The sequence below is a fragment of the Megalobrama amblycephala genome, linkage group LG14 (genome assembly GCF_018812025.1).
Source record: "Megalobrama amblycephala isolate DHTTF-2021 linkage group LG14, ASM1881202v1, whole genome shotgun sequence".
NCBI lineage: Eukaryota > Metazoa > Chordata > Actinopteri > Cypriniformes > Xenocyprididae > Megalobrama > Megalobrama amblycephala.
The window spans coordinates 36,929,577-36,953,969 of NC_063057.1; the positions used below are offsets into that span (position 1 = coordinate 36,929,577).

At 39.1% G+C, this 24,393-nt stretch overlaps 1 protein-coding gene across 3 annotated transcripts; it reads right to left on the reverse strand.

Moving 5' to 3' along the window:
- Positions 1–1,039: 1,039 nt before the first annotated feature.
- Positions 1,040–11,549, reverse strand: LOC125244996 (gastrula zinc finger protein XlCGF57.1-like). Of its 3 annotated transcripts, none has more exons than XM_048155408.1 (3): positions 11,466–11,549; positions 10,641–10,833; positions 1,040–3,847 (listed from the first exon to the last, which is right to left on the reverse strand). In XM_048155408.1, the coding sequence occupies exons 2-3, from the start codon at positions 10,759–10,761 to the stop codon at positions 2,598–2,600; spliced, it is 1,371 nt and encodes a 456-aa protein (XP_048011365.1). In that variant the 5' UTR covers positions 10,762–10,833; positions 11,466–11,549; the 3' UTR covers positions 1,040–2,597. The 3 variants fall into 3 exon arrangements, with proteins under 3 accessions (XP_048011365.1, XP_048011366.1, XP_048011367.1); XM_048155409.1 differs by lacking the exon at positions 11,466–11,549 and adding an exon at positions 11,130–11,449; XM_048155410.1 differs by lacking the exon at positions 11,466–11,549 and adding an exon at positions 3,948–4,090 and having other exon boundaries at positions 10,641–10,776.
- Positions 11,550–24,393: the final 12,844 nt, after the last annotated feature.

Genomic DNA, 24,393 nt, shown 5'->3' on the forward strand with positions numbered 1-24,393 from the left:
ACAACTGATTTATGATTAAGACCAAGTAATTACCACTCCACATTGTCATTGACAATGAAATTTAATTCCAATGCCAAAATTAATACCCACGGCTTCTGATGGCATTAGAGATCTTCAAGTCCGCTTCTCTGTTTTTTTTTAAACAATCATGACATTGTTAAAATAGAAGTCACATTAATGGAAAGTAATGTTTAAAGGCACAATATGTAAGATTTTTGGATTAAAATATCCCAAAACCACTAGAACAGTGTTATATATTTTGTTGACTTGTTTACTTACATAATCCAAGATGTTTCCAAGAATGTTTAAATCCAGAGAAATAAGCAATTTTAACTAGTGTCCCGTCCTGTCATGCCCGCGTCACCCTCTGTTTCCAGTTTTATATTGTAGAAACCATGGAAACAGGAAGGACGCTTTAATAAATTTTTATTAGACAAGGGAATAACTGTTTGGATACATTTATAAACCAAAAACGAATCATTATTATATAGCTCAACACTGTTAGTCTTATTGTTTGAATCTTTTATTGATTCTCTATGAGTATCATGTTTTTATCAAGCCTACCTCTGTTCGTTTGACAGTTTATCAGCATCCCTTCTCCACCCCATCTCTTCACTTCTAGTTCTATCCATTCTTACCACATTGGGAGGAGTACTCTGGGTTCGGGCCAAAATTCTGAGCCTTGAGCCCTCCCCCTGGACAGCACACCAAATACGCTTAAAGGATTAGTTCATTTCTGAATAAAAATTTCTGATAATTTATTCACCCCCATGTCATCCAAGATGTCTATGTCTTTCTTTTTTCAGTCGAAAAGAAATTAAGGTTTTTGATGAAAACATTCCAGGATTCAATGGTTTCCAAACGTTTGAAGGTCAAAATTACAGTTTCAGTGCAGCTTCAAACAATACCGGACTTATCTAGCGAAAGTAGATAAACATTACATTTTCTTTTTTGGGTGAACTATCCCTTTAAGATGAAATCTTATACACATAAAAATCTATATATATAGAGAGAGAGAGAGAGAGAGAGAGTAAGAAAATGTGCTCTGCATAATGGAGCCTTATTTTATTATAGAACCATGTTTATCAAGCCAATCATGCTTAGCACACACACACACAACACAATAAGCTACGCCTCACGTATTGCAATAGTGTTGTCATCGTCTCACATCCAGTAAATTATGACACCAGACAAGGACAAATATCTGCCTGTTCGAGTTCCCCTGTGAATATTGCAAAACATCTGTGGATCTATCTGTCAGTAATGAAACTCTAGGTCCAATTGTGAGTGTAACAAATTTTATTTATAATGCGCAGGAAAATAATGCAAGGCAAATGGTCAGATGCTGTTATTCAGATAAATAGTAGGCCCTAGTAGCACAGAGACTGCAACAAGCTGAAGTGAATGAGTAATCCAGAAACAGAAGTAAATCCACACAAGGCAGGATGCAAAAACAGGAACAGACAACTAGAAAACCTCTGGTGAAACAACAACAGGGCATGAGCAAACAACGATCTGACAACAAACAGCAAAACATGAGGTAGATATAGGAGCGTTAGCTCACTTGCACTGTGGTTAACAAGCAATCAGACCAGCGACAGCAACACACAGACCCATGAACTGTGATACTATCTGTTCCCTTGCCCTCCATTAAGTGGACTTTTCCCTAAAATTATTGTCTTAAGGAAGGAACACACCAAGCCAATGCTGACGAACTAGTGGCGATGAAAGCAGACTGCGCGGTTGGCTCACGTCGGCAGCGTCTGTGTGCAAAGTTGCCATGACACGCCAAACCGACGCTCAACAGTCAAGTAGCACATTCGTTCTGCGCCTGCACAAGATGAAATGCCTTTCTGTACCAGCAGGTGGCAGTAGCTGAACAGCCAATCAGAATGATCAGATGGACCTACGGACCAACAAGCTCAGACGCCGATTCAACATGTCGAATCGGACGAAAAAAAGCAAACAAGGATCAACTTCAGCCAACGGTGTGGAACACACTGAGAAAACTTCTGTCAGCTTGGTGTTCATGCCTTGATTAGGACTAAACTATTATCTATGTATCGCTTTTTATAGTTAAACATTGATGCAAGGTTTAAAATCTCTAAGTAAAAAACAAAAAGGCAAACTTGTTTATTTTGCAGTCTGATAAAACTTCCCTTTGTTGTTGAAATGATGGGGTTGTATGACATCGTTTCAGAGAGAAGTGTTAAGAGGGTTTTAGTAAAGTTCTGCGGAGCTTTTGGCACAACAGTGGAAACTGTGATTTTGGGCGCGATCCTTCAGGTCCAAGGCCAATAGCCCCAACCGCTGAATGCCCTGTTATTACAGTTGAAAAGCAGCTATTGCCAGATCTCCAAATCTGTTTCTTTTTAATCAAAAACCTGTTTCTGTTATATTGTTTGTTTAATATTTTGCACAGGTCTACACTGTTATATGTATTTTATTTGATACAGATTTATGCTTCTGTTGACATAGTTTCTGTAATTAGTTAATTCTTCATTTGTGTACTCAATACATTGAATCTATTTCTTTAGGTGAGGTGTTTCCTGTCTGTGAAATCAGTTCCACACTTATGACATACAAAAATAGTTCTTTCATACGTGAATGCTCATGTGGTACTTAAGGGCTATTTTATACCCAAAACTTTTCCCACAGTGACCACATGTAAACGGCTTCTCTCCAGTGTGAACTCTCATGTGTCTCTTAAGGATTTCTTTTCGGTTGAAACTTTTCTTACATTGTTGGCAACTAAAAGGCTTCTCTCCGGTGTGAATTCTTATGTGGTCTTCAAAGTGACCTTTCTGATTGAAACTTCTTCCACACTGAGGACATGTGTAGGGTTGATCACCAGAGTGAATTTTCATGTGGTCTTTAAAGTTTCGTTTTTGATTGAAACTCTTTCCACACTGAGTGCACATGTATGGTTTCTCTCCAGAGTGAAATCTCATGTGGACTTTAAAGTTTTTATGTTGATCAAAACTCTTTCCACACTGTTGGCAGGTGTAAGGCTTCTCTCTAGTGTGAATTTTAATGTGTCTGTTAAAGCTTTCTTTTTGAGTGAAACTTATTCCACATTGTTGGCAGGTGAAAAGGCTCTTCTTAGTGTGAATTCTCATGTGGACTTTAAGGTTTCCTTTTAGGTTGAAACTTTTTCCACACTGTTGGCAGGCGAAAGGCTTCTCTCCATCGTGAATTCTCATGTGTCTGTTAAGGCTTAGTTTTTGAGAAAAACTTTTTCCACACTGAGGGCATGAGTAAGCCTTTTCTCCAGTATGAATTATCATGTGCCTTTTAAGGCTTACTTTTTGAGCAAAAGTATTTCCACACTGATGGCATGTAAAAGGCTTCTCTCCAGTGTGAATTCTCATGTGCTTTTTAAGGCTTCCGTTTAGAGTGAATCTGTTTCCACACTCTTGGCAGACGAAAGGTTTCTCTCCAGTGTGAACTCTCATGTGGGCTTTAAGGTGTCCTTTACAACTGAAACTTCTTCCACACTGAGGACATCTGTAAGGTCTCTCTCCAGTGTGAATTCTCATGTGCCTGTTAAGGCTTCCTTTTAAAGTGAATCGGTTTCCACACTGTTGGCAGGTGTAAGGCTTCTCTCCAGTGTGAACTCTCATGTGTCTTTCAAGGTGTATCTTTTCAGCAAAACTCTTTCCACACTGCTGGCAGGTGAAATTCCTTCTAGTTCCTGTCTTTTTAGCCCTTTTTCGTGAGGAAGTCTTTTCAGTCTGCGAGCAACTAAAAGTTTTTTCTCCAGTTGTGAAATCAGGATGATTCTTGTATTGATCATTCTCATCCATTTCATTCATTACTTCATTCTCCTCTTTCAGTGCCATCAGGTCTAAGACAAAAAGAGACAAATGCAAATTAACACCAGTTTAATGGCATAAAGCAACAAACAACAAATATTTAGACACGTAAAGTATCAAAAACCAACATACAACTTGATCCTATACACAGGGGGTTGCACCGGTGGGGAAAAAGGGGACAGAATGAATAGGGCCCAGATGCTAATGGGGTGGAAAATTGATGTCCTGTCTATAATGCCCTTCAAAATACCTGAGGAGCCCCCATCTTGTTACCACTAAATGAAGAAAAAAAAACAGAGAATATCAGACTTGGATGACTGCAGTGCCACACAACATCTTCTCAATAAAGAATCCTGCTGAAGATGCATCAGAGTCTCCAGGGCCCATTTGTTCAAAAAGTTTAATCTGGATCAGAATGATCTGGATTTGGAAATCCCATGTTTTGCTATCTAAGATCAGGTAATCCATTTTACTTTTGTGTTAATTTTTCAAAGCAAAATTGGATTGAATCACCCTTTTTCAGATTACCAGTGCTCTAATTGGAATCACATTTCACAGTGTAGATTAGCCATGTAAAAAACAACAGGTAGAAGAGTCGATGTGGGGTGACTTTACATATTTTTATTTGAAGAGACAGAAATGTGTGCTAAAATTCAATTCTGAATGATTTTGACAGTGTGCTGCATGGCTAACGTGGCTAAAGCTACACACTGTTGGAGAGACTCAATGAGAATGAAGACGCGTTTACGAATTATACAGACTACATGCGTTTTCGGGTTAAAATGAAAATAATGACATGGCTCTGGTCTCCATGAATACAGTAAGAAACAATGGTAACTTTAGCCATGTTTAACAGCACATTAGCAACGTGCTCACTAAACACAATCAGAAAGACAATTTGCAAACATCACAAAATAAATATATATGAAATTGGATCAGTTGGTATCGATCCATCTTTGAGAATCAACTTCTGTGCAAATCCTGTTTTACTGACCCTCGTGTCAAGCGCTCTAGTGTTAATGACTTACACATACTGGTATATGAATTTATCTGGACACATTCCCTTCATAAATAAAATTACACCACTGTCCTTAGTGGCTCAGATGCCAGGAGTTTATGAAGACTCGTATGTTTGCTATTATAGCTGTTTACAGATCAGTGATAATGTTTACATAGCTGAGACATATCACGAGCTCACGGTCGTTCTTGAAATGCTGCTGTCCTGCAGAGTTTTGCTCTGACACAACTCACCTTCCTACACGTAGCTGTAGTAATCCTGAAGACATTCAAGTGTGTTTGATCAGGGTTGTAGCTAATCTGTGCAGAACAGCTGCTGCTGCACTCCAGGACCAGCGTTACTTGTCACTTGCGAAAACAATGGCGGTGCCGTGGGTGGAAACATACAGATTCAGGGGGCGGTAATATTACAATAAGATCCCCTTCCTACGTCACAAGGGGAGCGAAATCTGCATCCAGCAGCACTTATTATTAATGTTGTATTAATTTGTTTTTATACCAAGCTGTTGTAAAGCACATTGGTCAACATGTGTTGTTTGAATAGTGCTATACAAATAAAGCTGACATTGACATTGAAGATTTAAAGATCGTTATGAAAAATGTTTGAGAAGACAGCTAAAAAAATTATCTGACTATATCAATGCATGTGAATCAAAGAAATTGGCCTTATAATTTATGTAGATTCACAAAGAGCTCAAATGAATACACAAACTTAATCTAACATACATATATATATTATATAATTATATATGTCATGACAACTCTCGGGAGATTGATATGGCAATAGAGGTTGGTATGGAAATGAATATGGCAATGTTAATGCATTTGGTCTTGGATACAGAGACTTGCTACTGTACATTCAAAGAAATTGCGGTGAGCATGTAAGACATGCTGCTGCTGCTGCTGGACATGTAATGCCAAGTTTACACTACCCGATTTGCAAGTTAACAAGCTCCCTGACAGGTCGGGCTGTGATCGGGGGAAAATCAGCGGGTGATCGGTGCTCGTCAATCTTTATGTGTGAACTACTCAACGACGCATCAAAGAGGCTCACTGATGTGTCGCCGACACCTTGCAGACGCCAAACAAATATCTAGCATGCTAAATATCTGGAGCTGTCGGCCGACTCGATATCCTGTGGTGTCATGTGTCGCAATGCAACAGTCAATGAAATACTGATGTCTATGGAAGCAGCAATAACAGTCCATTCAAATATAATATGCCAACATTTATTCATATCAGATACACATTGTGTAAGTAACTATAAAGCTCACTCTACTCTTCTCCCAGTTCACCGGCCAAGACCGCGCCCATCTCGCGTTACAGATTAAGATCAAGATCATGATGTAGGTTTTTAAATGACAAAACACTCACTTGCAAATATATGAGAATCTAATTTCTTCCCAAAGTCCATTGTCAAATAAAGTCGTTGGGTGACAGATTTGCCATCAGCTCGTGTAGTGTGTAACCTTCTGTTGTGGAGCATTTACGTAGTGCCACGTAGTGTGAACACCACAACGACTTCAAGACTCCACAGCAAGTCATGTAATCTGAACAGCACAGCGATCTACTGATGTTTAAAGTCCTGTAGTGTAAACTTGGCATAACATGTAACACAGAGAAGCAGTCAAGCAACAGGAGGATCAACATACTGTAAATGTTTTTGTGCGTTTCTCGTTTGATTTTAGTGCTATTCTCGTTGCTAGGAAAGTTTGTTTACTCTGGTCACGTGGCAATTCACGTTTGTTCGCGTTTCGATTTGAATTAGTAAGACATGGGTATAAAACGGCAGCCCTCATGTGAAGACCAAAGAGTGTAAAGACCAGTGACTTTACCTGCACGATTCCACAGAGCAAGGACACTGACAAGGCACTTGAGTATTGCTCTTTTTCCTTTCCTTTCCTTCCTCTTTCATACAGCTTGTTCTTGTCTGTTTATTTTTGTGCTTACAAATTCCCACTATTAGTAACACACGTAAATCACGTGCCACACGTTGGAGACAGAGCAATCCTAACAACCTGCGTACTTTAACCATGTCCTCTAGTACATTGCTTTCTATTCCTATTAGTCTCTGGAATTGTCAATCTGCTGTAAACAAAGCAGACTTAATTACATCTATCGCTACTCATTCTTGTCTACATCTCGTGGCACTGACAGAGACATGGCTCAAACCAGAGGGCACTGCCACACCGACAGCCCTCTCCTCCAATTTCACTTTGTCCTACACCCCACGTCAGACTAGGAGGGGTGGTGGTACTGGTCTGCTTATGCCCAATGAATGGAAGTTTAATCCTCTACCATCTTTCTGTGGCAAGATCTCATTTGAATCGCATGCAATTACCATCACCTACCCTACTAAAATCCATGTTATAGTTGTTTGTCATCCCCTAGGTCAGCTAGGTAACCTCTTGGAGGAGTTAGATGTGTTACTCTCATCCTTCCTTGAGGATGGTACTTCTCTGGTAGTATTTAGAGATTTTAACATCCATTTATACAAACCTCAGGCTGCTGACTTCCGCACTCTGCTTGCCTCATTTGATCTTAAGTGAGTGTCTACTACTGCTACCCACAAATCAGGTAACCAATTGGACCTCATACACACGCTGCTGCTCCACTGATAATACACTGGTTACTCCACTACACACCTCAGACCATTTCCTCATCACTTTTAAAGCGGAACTCTGTAAGATTTGCGAAGCTCCCCCTACAGGTTCCTTCAGTGAATCACACTGTTGTAAATACTCCAAGCACAGCTCTGGATTACAACGACTACAACGCTCACCAGCGCAGTAGTTTTGCAAATACAGTACAAGAAATCTCGATGGAGGTGGGTAATTTTCGAAATTGAAAGTCATAATATATACATTTTTTAATTACCGTAAAGCATTTTGTCACTCTCGCGTGAACGTGAACATGAGGCGAGAATGTGTTGGGTCGGCGAAGCTCAACTTGCAAGTGCTGTTTTCTGGCGTAGACATGCCAGAGGGGGTTAGTGCTCGCCTCAAACACACCACAAGTCAATTAACCATCGTAAGGACTTAGAAAACTATTTATGAAGATAAAAAAGTTACTTAGTTCTGCTTTAATCTCAACCTGACTCCTAACTCAGCACACACTCCCCTACAAGTCACTTTTCGCCACTCACTCTCACCCTCCCGACTATCCTCTTTGGTCTCATCCCAATTCCTTCCCTTAATCATTTCTGATCACTGGATACTAACAATGCTACCGACACCCTTTGCCACAGTTAACCACCAGATCATCCTGTCAACCCTCATGACAAAGGGCATCTCAGGAACCGCACTCCAGTGGTTCAAGTCTTACCTCTCAGGTAGGTCCTTCAGGGTATCTTGGAGGGGTGAGGTATCATCATCAAGTTGCATCATCTTGCTACTTGGGCACCTCAGGGCTCCGTGCTTGGACCACTTCTCTTCTCCATCTACATGTCATCACTAGGATCTGTCATTCAGGAGCATGGTTTCTCCTATCACTGCTATGCTGATGACACACAACTCTAGCTCTCATTCCAACCAGAAGATCCTACAGTTGCTGCTCACATCGCAGCCTGCCTGACAGCCATTTATGCCTGGATGATGGACCAACACCTTCAACTCAACCTAACAAAGACAGAACTACTTCTGGTCGGTGCCAACCCATCATAACCTTTACATTCAAATTTGTTCATCAACCATTACTCCTTTCAGGACAGCCAGGAACCTTGGAGTGGTGATGCATGATTGTTTAAGCTTCACAGATCACATCGTTACAACGGCCCAGTTCTGCAGATTTGCCTTATACAACATTAGGAAGATTAGACCCTTCCTATCGGAGCATTCCACACAAATTCTTGTCCAAGCTCTTGTAATGCTCTCTTGGCAGGCCTTCCAGCATGCACTGTCAAGCCTCTGCTACTGATACAGCATGCTGCAGCAAGATTGGTCTTTAACGAGCCAAAGAGAGTGCATGTCACACCTCTCTTTATCAGTTTGCATTGGCTGCCAATAGCCACTCGCATCAAATTCAAGGCTCTAATGTTTGCCTACAGAACAACCACTGGCTCTGCACCATTATGCCTAAACTCACTACTTCAGACTTGTGCGCCCTCCAGAAGCTTGCATTCTGGAAGTGAACAACACCTTGTGGTGCCATCAACACTTTACCCAGTAATATTAGCATGCACTTTTTTTTATTTTTTATTTCTATTCTCTCTCTCCGTCTATTTAAAAAAAAAAAATAGTTTAATGGCTCTGGCCGAGCTGTGGTATAAACAAAACTTATTTTGGCTATTTTTTTAAAAGGGGTGGAGCTGTTCGATATATCCCGCCCTGTCTTCCTGTTAATACATCAACACATTGAATAATGCTGCACGTTCCAAGACATTTCAGTGGGCCTTTAACAATAGAAATGCATGCTATGTGAGATATGATGTTGCAAGCTGATAGAGATAAGAACCCAGCAACCACCTGAGCAAGTATCATCAAAAAGTCATCATTTGATAATGATTACATAACCCTTATATTCTTATTTGATAAATGAAAAGGATTAGATCGATAATGGATGACAGGAGAAAAAAATGGATGCCTGGGAAAAAAATATGATCAGAAAATCAATGTGCCTAATAATTCTGCATGCACTGTATATATTAATTAGACTTTGCCGATATTCGGTAATGCGATAAATCGCGATAATGAATATGCACGATATTGTAATCGTCGGCACTTCAGAATACCGTAAATAATAATTTATTACCAATTTATGAATTTTTTATAAGGCAATTAAGAATACTTTACCCATCAATCGTATAAAATGCACAACACCGCTGTATTCTGCGTCAAAAGGACACGCGCTCAGATGTAAACAATCCCAACGTGCATGAGAAGCACATGGCGGAACCAGTGAAGGAGACGAGCTGAATGAAAGTGCGCGTTCACTCTCTGACAGCAGAGGGCGCTGATGGAACAGCAGCGTGCAGCGGTTACCACGGAAACCGTGCAAACAAAGTAACTGCGCTGGTTAAGTTTTTAAAATGCTTCAAACAGCCATTCATTTTTTTGTAATCTCAGTGTTGTTCATCACAGCACCAAATACTGAATACTTAAAAAAGACTTAAAAGGATATTTATTTTCAAACCTAAATTTTTATATTTTAATCTGGACTACAACATGCCCTAATGATTAGAAATGTTATGATTATTTGTTATTGTTCAGTAAAACTTTGAAAACATACAGCTTCATTAGTTAACATGTTAATTCATTATCACTAAACTGACAATAAAAATACTTATAAAGTATTAATTATTATTAATTAATGTTAATTTCTTAGTTATTATTTAATAACATTACTAAAATCAAAATAACTTATTTTATGGACCTGAGATAAAACTAACAATGATCAGTTGTGTTTCTAAACTAACATTAACAAAAAATAACACTTTCTGTAACAAACGTAGCTATTGCTCAATCTTAGTTAATGCATTAAATAGAGTAAAGTGTTATCTGTTGTTCTTTATAGCCTAATTCTTTTGCATTTTAATCTGTTTGAAAATTTCAAAGTTGTTTTTGTTTTATTACAAAAAGAGTTAAACCTGTTAAACTATGACAAAAATGGTTTTGCAACTTATTTTAATATCGTGATAATACCGTATACCATGATAAAAGCTTCAGCAATTAATCGCAACATGAAAATTTGATACCGTCACATGCCTAATATATATAGATAGATAGATAGATAGATAGATAGGGGGGCCTCTAGAGATCTAGGGGCCTGTGTAGACCTTAATCCACCTCTGGCTTTGAGAATGAAACCAACCTGTTTGTTCCTCAGTATCTTCTTGTTTCACTCTGAATGTTTCTCCAATCTTTATGTCTTCAATTTCCTCTTTAATAAACTCCATCTTCGTGTCTTCACTCTCCTCTTTAATAAACGCCATATTTTTAATAGTGTGTCACATGGATCTCAGTTGCTTCATCAAGAGTTTTTCTGTGTGTTTGGTCCCTCTGTCCTGTTTAAGATGAGAATCATTAACAGAGAGAAAAATAAATCTCTGGGTGCGTCTCAGTCAGCTCTAGTTCAGCGCACTGGTGAGAGAGTCAGTCAGAGTGAGAGTTAATGGACATAAATGACCTGATTAGCTAAAAAAAAAACCTCTGAAAATTAATAAAAGAACACGAACTAAACAGACACTTTATGTTAAGCCATTTATGATCTACATTTTGGTATATAATGAATAATAATTACATTTAAATGATTACATTTTCATGAAAATATTAGCAGTTGGTTTGTATAAGTTGTCATTACACATGTTAGTGTTTGTTGTTCTCGTTCATTTCTGTTTGAGCAGCACGAGCGCTAAGATTCACTGAATCATTTGCAAAGTATTTGATTCAGTTGACTCGGAGTTTAGAAAAGCTCAGTTTCTCCATCACTATTAGCCAGTGACCGAATTCGTGTTTATGTTAAACTGATTCACGATAAAGGGAGCGAAATGAGACGCGCCTTTTCTGTTACCTATGAGTGGACTCACACAAAATATACAATTACAATGTTATATTCAATAGTAAATGAGTGTAACTAACTAATACATAACTAAGATTGAACGGTTTCTAACGATTTAAGCAAATTCTTTAAACAAACCTTTCTTCAGCCGAATCAAAACAGTTGCAGGAGCGCGGCGCAGCACTATGACGTCATGTCGCCACACCAAAATAAAAGTCCCGTCCACACTCTGCTGTCTACAATTATAAAGGTGTATAGAAATACTATTTTTTTTATACCAGATAATCCCTGTATTAAAAATTAAAATAGTGACAGACGTGATAAAAAACATAAAAAGAGTATGAGTTCATAAAGCAAGTAATTGTGTTTTTACCAAAATTAAAAAATGTGGACATATAATAAAGTTAGTTTGAGTCTAAAAATAGATAAAAATAGGTAGGCTATGTGTAAAAAGTTGTCTTTCTAGAATCAGTACGAGTAAAAGAAGCAATACAATTTTCCAAGTATAAATGTAATTCATTCAAAACCAAAAATTGCTGAAAGGTTCAGTCAAGTTAAAATTGAAATATTTCATAGATTTTTGATGAAATCAAACGTAAGTATGTAGTGATTCAAATCGTTCACTAATGAGTGAACAACACATACACAATTCATACCTGCTGAACTCCACAGAACGCTCTGCATTTTTGAAGATTGTTTTTCTAAATTGTTTTTATTATATGTATTAAAATCTGCCAGTTCAATAAATGTCCTGTTTATAAATGATACACAAATAAAGAATTATTTCTTCACATTGTATTAAAAAATACTTTCAGAAAATTAAGTTAAGTTTCATTCTAAAGTGGCGAGAAAAATCATTGTGAAATTGTGTTTGAGTTCATCTTTCTGAGATCATTTGCTGTAAGCAAATGTGTTCATGTTTTAGTATTCATTTTGCTTACTTTCATGACTCTTTTTAATGTAGACTTGAATGGTTGATCTAAACTGAATGGTTGTAATAGAGTGCCCCAGGGATGACGTGTTTTTGTAGGCCAACCCGGAAGTTAGCGGCGCAAGGGTTCCCTCGACTGAAGGCCTATTCATTTTTCCCATAGACTTTTGGAAAATCGCAGAAAATAAGCTCTGTGTTTAACAAAGGGTTATGACACTTACACGTTTTGTCTATGAAGATAATCTTTACAAGTTAACACAACATTTATAGATTTTGAAGCCTAAATAAAGTCGTCAGATATAAAAGGCTAACAGTATGCTATAAACGGACTACAGCACACCCTGGTCGCGGATCAACGTCGTCACCATCAAACTTCCTCAAACTTTATTTAAAAACATGCTCGCTGATTATGATCCGCGCTGTGTATGAATTGTAGGAATACTTATCCACTTTTTATGAGAAATTCTGTCCATTCGTTTTTTTCCAAAAATGTTAGAAAGTAATTTTGTTTATGCGTGCCTCTGAGATATTATCTTTTATTAATGTTTTATTTATTAATTTATTATTTATTTATTAATTTGTTAGTTTATATAAACTTTAATATTATTTTCTTTGAGTTTAGAAATTTATGCTTGATCGTTGTGCCCAAATAAACTTTAAAGATGATGTTTCACTGTATTCTGTTTGATTGTATACCGTGTTTGCATACCATTTGCCAGAAAAAAAAAGAAAAAAAAACCGCGCTCACCATCAGAAGAACTAACCATGTCCATATCAATTTCAAGTATTGCGTCCTTTTTCATAGACGATAAAAAAACCATAGATCGAGGAGAGAACCACTATAAATCTGGTCATGTAGAACAGTGCAGCTTAGATGCTGGTTTACTTACCGGTTGTGTAAGGGCCAGCATGAGGGACAAGGTTTATCGAGTCTCGGTAAGTAAAATTAGGGAGAGGAAGGAGTTATAATAATGTTATATGTATTTAATATAACTATACAAACAATCTCTGAACAAGCAACACACTTAAATTCCAAACATTTAATAGTTGTAAATAATTATCCATGTTGAATTTAAAGAAAATTGCCCAATAGCATTAACATTCTTATTATATTATATTATAATTAAACCATATATGTTCCCTAAATAAAGCATATATACTAATTTTGTTCATATTTTCTATATATTTTTACCTGGTAATCCACAAGCCCCAATGTGTGCCAAGTAAATTTGATCACACATTCATATTACTGTGAGCTGACTGGAGAGTAGTTACAATAGTATACAAGTAGTATACAATAGTTTAACATTTAATTTGAGGTATTTGTCAGACAGGCAACTTGCAGTGCATTTAGGCTATACATAGCAGCGTTCCCCTGGGAATTGAACTCGCAACCTTTTGCACAGTTAACAAAATGCTCTAATCACTGAGCCACAGAAAACTTACAGCAAGAATTTAAGTAAACATCTTTATTTTTTATAAAATAAGTATACTGAAAAACTATACAGTAATTGCCAACAACTTATTCACATGACAGGTCTCTACAGGTGAAGATGGCATTGTTGCTACACAATGTGAATGTCCACGTGGACAATACAAATGCAGCCATGCAGCTGCTTTGGCCATCTTTGCCATCCACAATTTCAGCAGCACAGACACTACATGTCTGTGGAAGAAGCCCAAAGCAGCTAAGAGCACACACTCGGTAGAGGAGCTGTTCCCTCCTCCAAATGAGCCGTATAACCTGCTGACACGAGAGCCAACAGCAGAGGATCGTGATTGGCTGAGGAACAGACTCATGGGCAGGTTCTCAGGAATGTCCTGGCTTCTCTCACCTGAGCCAGAAGAGGAGCCTCACACCTTGGAAGCACATTCTGTTCCTAGAATTATAGAGTCTGTAGGTCATCAGGGGCCTGAAACTATCCTGGCCAGTATGGCTTTGTCAGAGGAGGAACGGAGGGCTATTCAGGTGGCAACAACTGGTCAGCGCAACAATCCAAACTGGCATTTATTTAGAAAAGGAAGGCTGACTGCCAGCAACTTTGGAGCTGTCCTTAGGTCAAAGCGTGTGACTGCTTCACTTCTTGCTAGGGTGCTGGGAAAGCAACAATCCCTAGAGGGTGTTTTGTCTGTACAGTGGGGTATTGTGAATGAGAGTGAAGCCATCCAGGCATTCACCACTGCAACTCAGATGCCAGTCCAGGAGTCTGGCTTGTGGCTGTCTCCATCAGGAGTGTTGGGAGCATCTCCAGATGGTCTGGTGGGGTCATCTGCAATATTGGAGGCCAAGTGTCCCTATGATGCAAGAGAAAAGTCAATTAGTGAAGCACTGCAAAATAAGGGCTTCTGTGTCAGTATGGAAGGGGGTACTTACAGCCTGCGCAGAGACCATCCCTACTGGCATCAAGTACAGGGGCAGCTTCACCTCACTGCAAGAGAAATCTGCTACTTCACTGTGTGGACCACAAAAGAAAGTGTCATCATCCCCATATCCAGAGATGACACTTGGCAATCAAACCTGCAAGTCCTGGAAGACTTTTTTAAGTCCCACATGCTTCCACAGCTGGCACAAAAGTAAATTGTAAAATTGTTCAATATATGTATATAGTTTAGAAAAAGAACCGTTCATTAGAAGGTTGGCTAAAACATACATAATTATTAAAATGAATTATATTATTTGGTTATAGTTTTTGGGATGTAATATAGATATTGTTAAAGAGATTGTTCAATCAAAAAAATAATTACAATTTAGTCAACCTTTACTTACGCTCTTGTCATTTCAAATCAGTATGGCTTTTCTTTATTCTGCTAATGTTCACCAACATTCTTTAAAATATCTTGTTATGCTAATATAAATAGCAATCTTGTACAGTTATTAATCAATTTATGGGTAAACTATATGAATATAATAAACCATAAAGCTTTATGATCAATTATGATTCATATATCGACCCAATGGGGAATTAAACATATATTTTGAATTAATTACAACGAATTATAACCAATTACAATAAATGCTTAGTTCTGGTTTAATAATTATTTAGAGAAACTGTTAGTTTGTCCAGCAAACTGCAGCTCCTCAGAATGTTATTAAAAGGAAGGTCTTTTCTCTGACCACGAGAAAGACTTCCTATTCTAGCATCCAAACGTAAAGCAAGGATATAGGATCGAAACGTTAAAGTGACCTGGTTTTTGTGAATGAGCAAGAGAACAAAAATATGGATATAATGTGTTTAATATATGAAAACTACTACTACAGAGGTTATATGTCTAAAATATATATATTAAAAAATGACACTAAATTCGATAGGTAAGCTAAGCATATAAAAAAAAGTTATCATTTACAGACAAATTTCCATCATTAGAAATGAAACTAGAACAACTACTGTCATTTAAACTAAGTCTACATACTAGGAGAACATACCTGCATTTAGCATACATGAAGGGTACATATTGGCATAATTATATTTTACAAATACAATCTTCAATGCATGTCGTTGTGTCTGTGTGTGTGGTGTGTGCTGGAATATGCTCTGGCACTGAGTCTCTGGGCCCACAACAGGGGGTTGATCCTTTGATGTCCCAAGAGCTGGGATTGGTCATCCCTGTTTAGTTTCGGCCAGGCCACAAAGTTGTCAAATTGGGCTCGTCTTTTGCAGACCGGTCGGAGCCGAGATGAGATTTTACAACACAGTCCAGCATGCTAAAAGCGTTCTGAACATTCCAAAGTTTATTGACTACGAACGGATCCATCCAGGCATTACAATCTTCTTTTGTGTCCTGCAGAAGAAAGCCATATTCGTTTAAAGTTACAAGAGGGTGATATGATGACAATATTCATTTTTTGGGTAAACTTTCAGTTTATTTTTTGGCAGGTGGAGTGTCCTGAATGTGTTATGGTCAACAATTTTGTTAAGAATTGAAAAATATTTTTTAAAAATCTGATCAAAAATCTGTTTACATACAGTACAGTTCAAAAGTTTGGAACCACTAAGATTTTTAATGTTTTTAAAAGAAGTTTCATCTGCTCACCAAGGCTACATTTATTTAATTAAAAATACAGTAAAAACAGTAATATTGTGAAATATTATTACAATTTAAAATAACTGTTTTCTATTTGAATATATTTCACAAAGTAATTTATTCCTGTGATGGCAAAGCTGAATTTTCAGCATCATTACTCCAGTCTTCAGTGTCACATGATCCTTCAGAAATCATTCTAATATGATGATTTGATGCTCAAGAAACATTTAATGTGTACAATTGTACAAAATATTTGTGTACAATATTTTTTTTCAGGATTATTTGATGAATAGAAAGTTCAAAAGAACAGTGTTTATCTGAAATCTAATCTTTTGTAACATTATAAATGTCTTTACTGCCACTTTTGATTGATTTAATGCATCCTTGCTGAATAAAAGTATTCATTTCTTTAATTTCTTTTCAAAAAAATAAAAATAAAAATTCTTACTGACCTCAAACTTTTGAACGGTAGTGTATAATGCTACAGAAGCTTTGTATTTCAGATAAATGCTGTTCTTTTGAACTTTCTATTCATCAAGGAATCCTGAAAAAAAAAAAAGTACACAACTGTTTTCAACATTGAAAATAATCATAAATGTTTCTTGAGCAGCAGATCAGCATATTAGAGTGATTTCTGAAGGATCATGTGACACTGAAGACTGGAGTAACGATGCTGAAAATTCAGCTTTGCATCACAGGAATAAATTACTTTGTCAAATATATTTAAATAGTACACAGTTATTTTAAATTGTAATAATATTTCACAATATTACTGTTTTTTACTGTATTTTTAATTAAATAAATGTAGCCTTGGTGAGCAGATGAAACTTCTTTTAAAAACATTAAAAATCTTAGTGGTTCCAAACTTTTGAACTGTACTGTATTTCTTACTGAAACATGCATGTACACCGGATGTGGAGCAGCACGATGCAACAAAAGACAATAGAACGCATTAGAACCAATTATAATTTTAAATTTTGTCCTCACTGGACGAGGTCGCCTGGTGTAGACACAGTGTAATAGCAGCTAGGCTGAGCAACCGATAAGAGAATAGAATAGAGGTATGTAATAAGCGTACTAACCTTTACATTGAGTTTATGGGAGAAAAGTCAGGCAATCCATTGATTCTGGCTGGCCTGGTGTTTCTGGCTGGATGGAGAGCAGAAGACTGGTGTTTCTGGCTGGATGGAGAGCAGGAGCCTGGTGTTTCTGGCTGGATGGAGAGCAGGAGCCTGGTGTTTCTGGCTGGATGGAGAGCAGGAGCCTGGTGTTTCTGGCTGGATGGAGAGCAGGCTGGATGGAGAGCAGAAGCCTGGTGTTTCTGGCTGGATGGAGAACAGGAGCCTGGTGTTTCTGGCTGGATGGAGAGCAGGCTGGATGGAGAACAGGAGCCTGGTGTTTCTGGCTGGATGGAGAGCAGGCTGGATGGAGAACAGGAGCCTGGTGTTTCTGGCTGGATTAAGAGCAGAAGCCTGGTGTTTCTGGCTGGATGGAGAGCAGGAGCCTGGTGTTTCTGGCTGGATGGAGAGCAGGAGCCTGGTGTTTCTGGCTGGATGGAGAGCAGGCTGGATGGAGAGCAGAAGCCTGGTGTTTCTGGCTGGATGGAGAACAGGAGCCTGGTGTTTCTGGCTGGATGGAGAGCAGGCTGGATGGAGAACAGGAGCCTGGTGTTTCTGGCTGGATTAAGAGCAGAAGCCTGGTGTTTCTGGCTGGATGGAGAGCAGGAGCCTGGTGTTTCTGGCTGGATGGAGAGCAGGAGCCTGGTGTTTCTGGCTGGATTAAGAGCAGAAGCCTGGTGTTTCTGGCTGGATGGAGAGCAGAAGACTGGTGTTTCTGGCTGGATGGAGAGCAGAAGACTGGTGTTTCTGGCTGGATGGAGAGCAGGAGCCTGGTGTTTCTGGCTGGATGGAGAACAGGAGCCTGGTGTTTCTGGCTGGATGGAGAGCAGGCTGGATGGAGAACAGGAGCCTGGTGTTTCTGGCTGGATTAAGAGCAGAAGCCTGGTGTTTCTGGCTGGATGGAGAGCAGGAGCCTGGTGTTTCTGGCTGGATGGAGAGCAGGAGCCTGGTGTTTCTGGCTGGATGGAGAGCAGAAGCCTGGTGTTTCTGGCTGGATGGAGAGCAGAAGCCTGGTGTTTCTGGCTGGATGGAGAGCAGAAGACTGGTGTTTCTGGCTGGATGGAGAGCAGAAGACTGGTGTTTCTGGCTGGATGGAGAGCAGGAGCCTGGTGTTTCTGGCTGGATGGAGAGCAGGAGCCTGGTGTTTCTGGCTGGATGGAGAACAGGAGCCTGGTGTTTCTGGCTGGATGGAGAGCAGGCTGGATGGAGAACAGGAGCCTGGTGTTTCTGGCTGGATGGAGAGCAGGCTGGATGGAGAACAGGAGCCTGGTGTTTCTGGCTGGATTAAGAGCAGAAGCCTGGTGTTTCTGGCTGGATGGAAAGCAGGAGCCTGGTGTTTCTGGCTGGATGGAGAGCAGGAGCTTTTTTGCACTATTCTGTTGCCACTTCTTTTATGAGAGGACTTTGGAGGTTCACTAGTGCACAGCATACCTGAATCAGTTTATCTGCAAGGTGCCGCAGGTGTGATGGAATAAATTTCAGAATTTTGAAATCTTTTAAACGGCCAATTGCCCTCTCAACATGAATCCTGTTCTGTGCAATCAGCTTTGTAGCCTGTGCTTCACTGTGTGTCAGTTGGCCATGACTGAGGAATGGGGGAATGTTTACTGTGACTCCTTCCGGCAGAATGTTGTGGATCAGGAATCCCTTGTCAGCCAAAATCAGGTCGCCAGGCTTAAAATGGTTCAAAACACCAGAATCCAGTACTATCTCCTTGTCACTTACAGATCCTGGGTAAAGTTTGCTGCAGTATGTTATCACAGCATTTGGTGCCACCCCAATAAGTACTTTGAAGGAGTGCATGCCACGGTACGCAGAATAGGTCTCCTTCTGTGTATCCATTTGCTTGGGAATAGCAATTTCGATGTCAGTGCAATCCAAAATCATTCTGCAATTTTAGAAATGAAGAAGGCATGCAGGTCTTGTTTTTCTCCCGGCTGGGAACAATGCTCATTACATCCTTAAAAAGGACCTTGTGAAAAACCTCTATGAATGTTATTAATACATTACTTACAGTGCTTGCACTGCAGTGAAAGAGGGCAGCCAGGTGTAGGTGTGTGTAGTTGTGGCGAAGTTTCATCAAGGTCATGAAAATCTGGTCCTCCAGAATGATTTCTTTGGGTCTCCATCCAGCAAAGTATGCAATAGAATCTTCAAAACGAGCAACATATTCACAGACAGCACTGAAGGCATCTCTATCTGGCAATCCTGTTTCCATCCGAATCACGCTTTCACTCAATTGAGAGACTGAATATCTGTCACGACAGTTACTTGTTTGCTCTTGGAGCTTTTCCTTTAGAAACTGTATCTCTGCTCGGGACTGCTCTAACTCGATCTCAAGCTGGATTCTTTTTCTTCGTTCAGACTGCAGCTCTTCTTCTGAATTGTTGATAAGGGTTTGATCAGCCTGAGATGGTTCATCATCTTTGTCAGCCATAAACTGTGTAGCCATTTCCTCCTCTTCATCCATATGTAAGGGAACAGTGTCAGGCACATCAGTGCTATCTGGTCTCAGGGAGTATGAATGATCTCCCAAAATGTGTCCAGTGGGGACATCATTTGTGGATGCAAACAGAACAGGGACATTTTTTTCCCCTGTAGGAAAATGACAGCTGCAGATGCGAGAGTGGACACTGGGCTTCCTGTCAGCTCGTCTAGAGGATAAATTCAAAATATGTAATATGAGTTTTACACCTTTGCAGATTAAAATTTGAATAAGAAAAAGAAAAGAAAAAAATAATCACACAATAAAAGATATTTGCATTAGATTAGAATGGAGTTCTTCAGCATTTACAGTAATCATCTTAATTTATCTGTCCATGTTGTTTACAAATACAATCATATTGTCAAGTGGGTAAAAGCCAAGTATCATAAATATCAGGGTGCAGGACCCACCCTTTCTATAATTATATCCAAACAAGTTACAATAAAAGTCAAATAACCGGGTGTTATTTTGAATATTTTAATTAAACACATTTCTCCATCTAACGTAAGCCTTTAATAAAACTGCAGCGGATCTAATCTATTAAACAGTGGCAAAGTAAACAAGTTTAGATATTTTAAGAGTGCATTTATTTTAGTAGATAAAAGGTATTTTAGCTGTTGATCTGGTTATGAAAACGTTTATTCTTGCTTGGGATGTTAAGCCTTTTTAACTCCATCTGGGCGTCAACGTAACATTATCGTGTTAAGCACTATATTCACCATTAAAGTTTGGTCGTGGCTACGTTAAGGCAGTAAATACGGTGTTCGCATGGAAATCATCATTAAGTGAGCTTACCTTACGGCACGAACCCAGAGTCTGCGCTGGGTAACATCGGATGGAAAACGATAAAACGAGCATCTTTCATCCGACGACTTGTGGTTGCATCTCGGGACAAAACAAAAAACCATTGTCGAACTACAAGAGAGAAATAAAGAACTAGTATTCGATTAACTTAATATTATTTAATTATTTGTACTACAATATGTTAACTACAATTTAAAAAGACTAAATATATATGTATATGTATATTAACTAACAGGTAAAACTTCTGAGAACGTGACACTGAAACACGGGCTAGTGAGTGTGATTTCCTCTTTGTCATGATGACGTCTAAAGTACCCGCCAAAGGAAGTAGTCCGTTTTAGCACTTTGTTAGCAACCGCCAATTTTAAGACACAGTAAAGGTTTAAAAAGTCACAAGAGGGTTAAAACTGGTGTGTTTTATGTCATAGATCAAAACGTGAAAGTATCTAGAGGCTTTGTTAACCACAGACCTTATTTCAGGCGATTTAGCAAAAACCCATTCAAAAAACCCATAGACTTTAGGACGTTGGAACCGGAAGTCCAAAAATGCTAACTCGCTTCCGGGTTTAGCCTACAAAAACGCGTCATCCCTGGGGTACTCTATTCCTGAATGTTTTAGTATACAGTTCTTTTGTGTAGTGATGAGCAAGAGGGCCCCCTGGTGGTTAGGGGGCCCTACACGACATATATGGAGGATCAGCTCTGTATCTTGATGACCAAAAGAGCAAGATGAGCAGAAGAGGAAAGGATTAATGGCAGAGATAAAAATCAAAAGAGAAGAAACAAGAGGAGAAAATGAGGGTCCTTCTGAAGTCTGCTGACGACAATAATGCAGAAAAAGCTGAGTCTAAAAGTAAAGTTAAACAAATAAATAAATAAATAATAATGTAACCTATTAGTGAATCCCCTTTGATGTAGCCTATTACTGTTCATCATATGATGAAATCCGAGAGCTCTCTGACTCGTCCATAGACAGCAAATTAACTACCACTGTCAAGGTCCAGAAAGGTCATAAAGACATTGTTAAAGGGGTGGTTCAATGCGATTTCACTTTTTTAACTTTAGTTAGTGTGATACACATTGTTTACATTCACATCGAACTTCTTCACATGCCAATTCTTTCTTCTAGCCTACAATCTATTGTCTGCTTACATTTCACACACACATTGCTCTCACACAAACACAACATCCCCAAATCGCAGTTCTCTTCAACTCATTCCCTTACGACCTTAAGTCTTATGACCACTCAACGTTCCCTCTTCTGGAAAATCATAATACTTAACTTACTTTTCCTTCATTTTTATCGTGTTTTATATTTTTCTGTTTTTCTTCAGGTTTTTCTTTATCCTGCACTTCATTCTCTACTGGTTGCACTAATTGTTTCTGCAGAGCTCTCCGCTCTCTCTTTTCTGCTTCCTGCAACCAGCAGTTCACTGTCTGAGCGCAGTTTACACACACGTTTTCTTTTCCAGCAGCCTGCTTTCACCTGATTTCCTGCCTCTACATCAGCTTTTATCATTGTGAGCCGAGTTACACTTAATGTCCCCTCTGCTGGGAAATCGTGATACTTAATTAATTTATCAATGTCCCCTAGACACACACGACCATACATTTTTCTCATTTGAAAGAACACAGGGGTGTCATATTCCACAATACCCCCAGCTATCCCCGTTTTTGCAAGCTTGCTCTGGGACTTCCCCATTTTTAACCCTTCCGGATCTAGTGGATTTTCCCGGTGCGCGACTTACCCCACACAAAATATCCACCCGATGGACGTCTCCACCAGGATCCCCCGATTGTTCCTGACCCAAAATCGGGAACGGTCCAAGCCGATTGTTCCTGACCCAAAATCGGGAACGGTCCCAACGCGGTCGGTTTCCAGGAATGTCTCAATTACCCTGCTTATTTTGCGTCGTGCAGTCCAGGCCCAAATCTGCTCAAGCCTGCACGAGGCCTCTTATAGTCTGCGTCGCAGCCCCTTTGGCTTGCGAGGCAGCGCAAAAATTCCACCCTGGGGAATTATTAAGCACCCGATCTCAATCCCTCTAGAAACCCCTCGGACCACGACCACTACTGACCCCTGCCGAAGCCTGTTAAAAATGGTTCGAAGTCAAAAGAACAACCGATAAGGCTTTCTGGGTTGGGAAAAGAAGCCTCACGATGCAGCCTCCACACACACACACAGCTCTGTGCAATGGTGCTGCTTAAATCCCCACAGCTTCCTCTCCTCCTCCAATCACATCAGATCACCAATCATTGGAGTCAGGTGGCAGCCATTACTTCCTGCTTATGGAAGTAGAAAGAGAAAAAAAAAAAAAAAACAGAAAGGGAAAAACAAAAAACAAAAAAAACAAACAACAACACAAAAACATACGTCCTTGGACGTAACACTAATCTTCCAAATTTTACCAAATCCCACTTACTCTTAATTCCCCATAAAATTTTAATTTATCTCTTACCAGAGAGTCGTGTAGCCACCTGGGTTCGTTTCCTGATTCCAGTGGTGTCCCCCTCTGGACCCTGGCGGTCGGCCCCTCATCCCTTAATCTATTCGGGGTAGGGCTGAGACTACTATTAAGTCCAGGATGATCAGTCACCGTCCGCTCTCGGGTCCAAAAGGCACATCCATGGAATCCCACTTCCTGACACCAAATTGTTGTGGCAAAAAAATCAACTCCGACTCTACTGCATAAGAGACAAACACGTCCAATTGTCTTTAAAGCTTTTATTTCTTGCAAGAAAGGTCAGACAGGTCATACAGAAACACAAGTAGCTGCAGAGTGTAAGACCAAGAACGAAAGCTTCCCCTCACTTTTATATCTCTAACCTCCAAGGCCGAAGCCTCTGTCCTTTTACCATATTTGGAACATCCCTTAGTGGCTGTAACTTTCCCACATTGTTAGCACAGACATGTTTTTAACATCTTGCATTTCCCCATATCATATCTTGCTCTTTCTATTTCTAACATCTATGTTAACACTATGTTAAACATTACCACTTAAGCCAACATCATACCATGTTCCATAAGCATCATATTTCACAAGAATACAGGTAAAAAGCATATGAAAAATTAAAATTTCCACAACACCAACAAAGGGAAGTTTTATCAGACTGAATACTAGCGAGATTGCAAAATATGCATGTTTGCCTTTTTGTTTTTTTACTTAAAGATTTTTAAATATCAAAAGTGATATAGATAATTAATTTGTGTCAGGTTTGCACTATAGCCGTACAGAAATAAAGTGGTTTTTACCTTTATTTCACAAAAGAGGGAAAAGACACATACTTATTTAGTCACATGTTTATTTTTATTTGAAGTCACAAGATAGATTAAACTCTGGGGCTTTTGTCCAAAAGTATGAACATATATATACACACACACACATGCACAGCTTAATGTGCATAACAGGCAGTACAGTATAAAGAGATGAGTCATGTTGACAAAATATTATGTATGATTTGTCTGATTACTTCTAGCGGTGTCTTTACTGTTTACTTTGTAACCTTCTGCATCACATATTTCTTATACGCTATCAGAATCGACATTGGATCCCAAACGCAAATTACTTCAAACAATCACTGCTGTCTAAAAGTGAGTTTCCTTTAGTTACTTTACTCAAAACTTTTTTTCTCGATACTGAAGCCTTTTTCAGCAACGCAGTGTAACTGGAAAACTTGTCCAGACTCAGATAAACTTCACCTTTG

Coding starts and splice junctions, on each gene's coding strand:
- LOC125244996 (XM_048155408.1), bottom strand. CDS start 10,761: ATGGCGTTTATTAAAGAGGAGAGTGAAGACACGAAGATGGAGTTTATT. Junction 3,848..10,640: donor AGATACTGAGGAACAAACAG/GTTGGTTTCATT, acceptor TTTTTGTCTTAG/ACCTGATGGCACTGAAAGAG.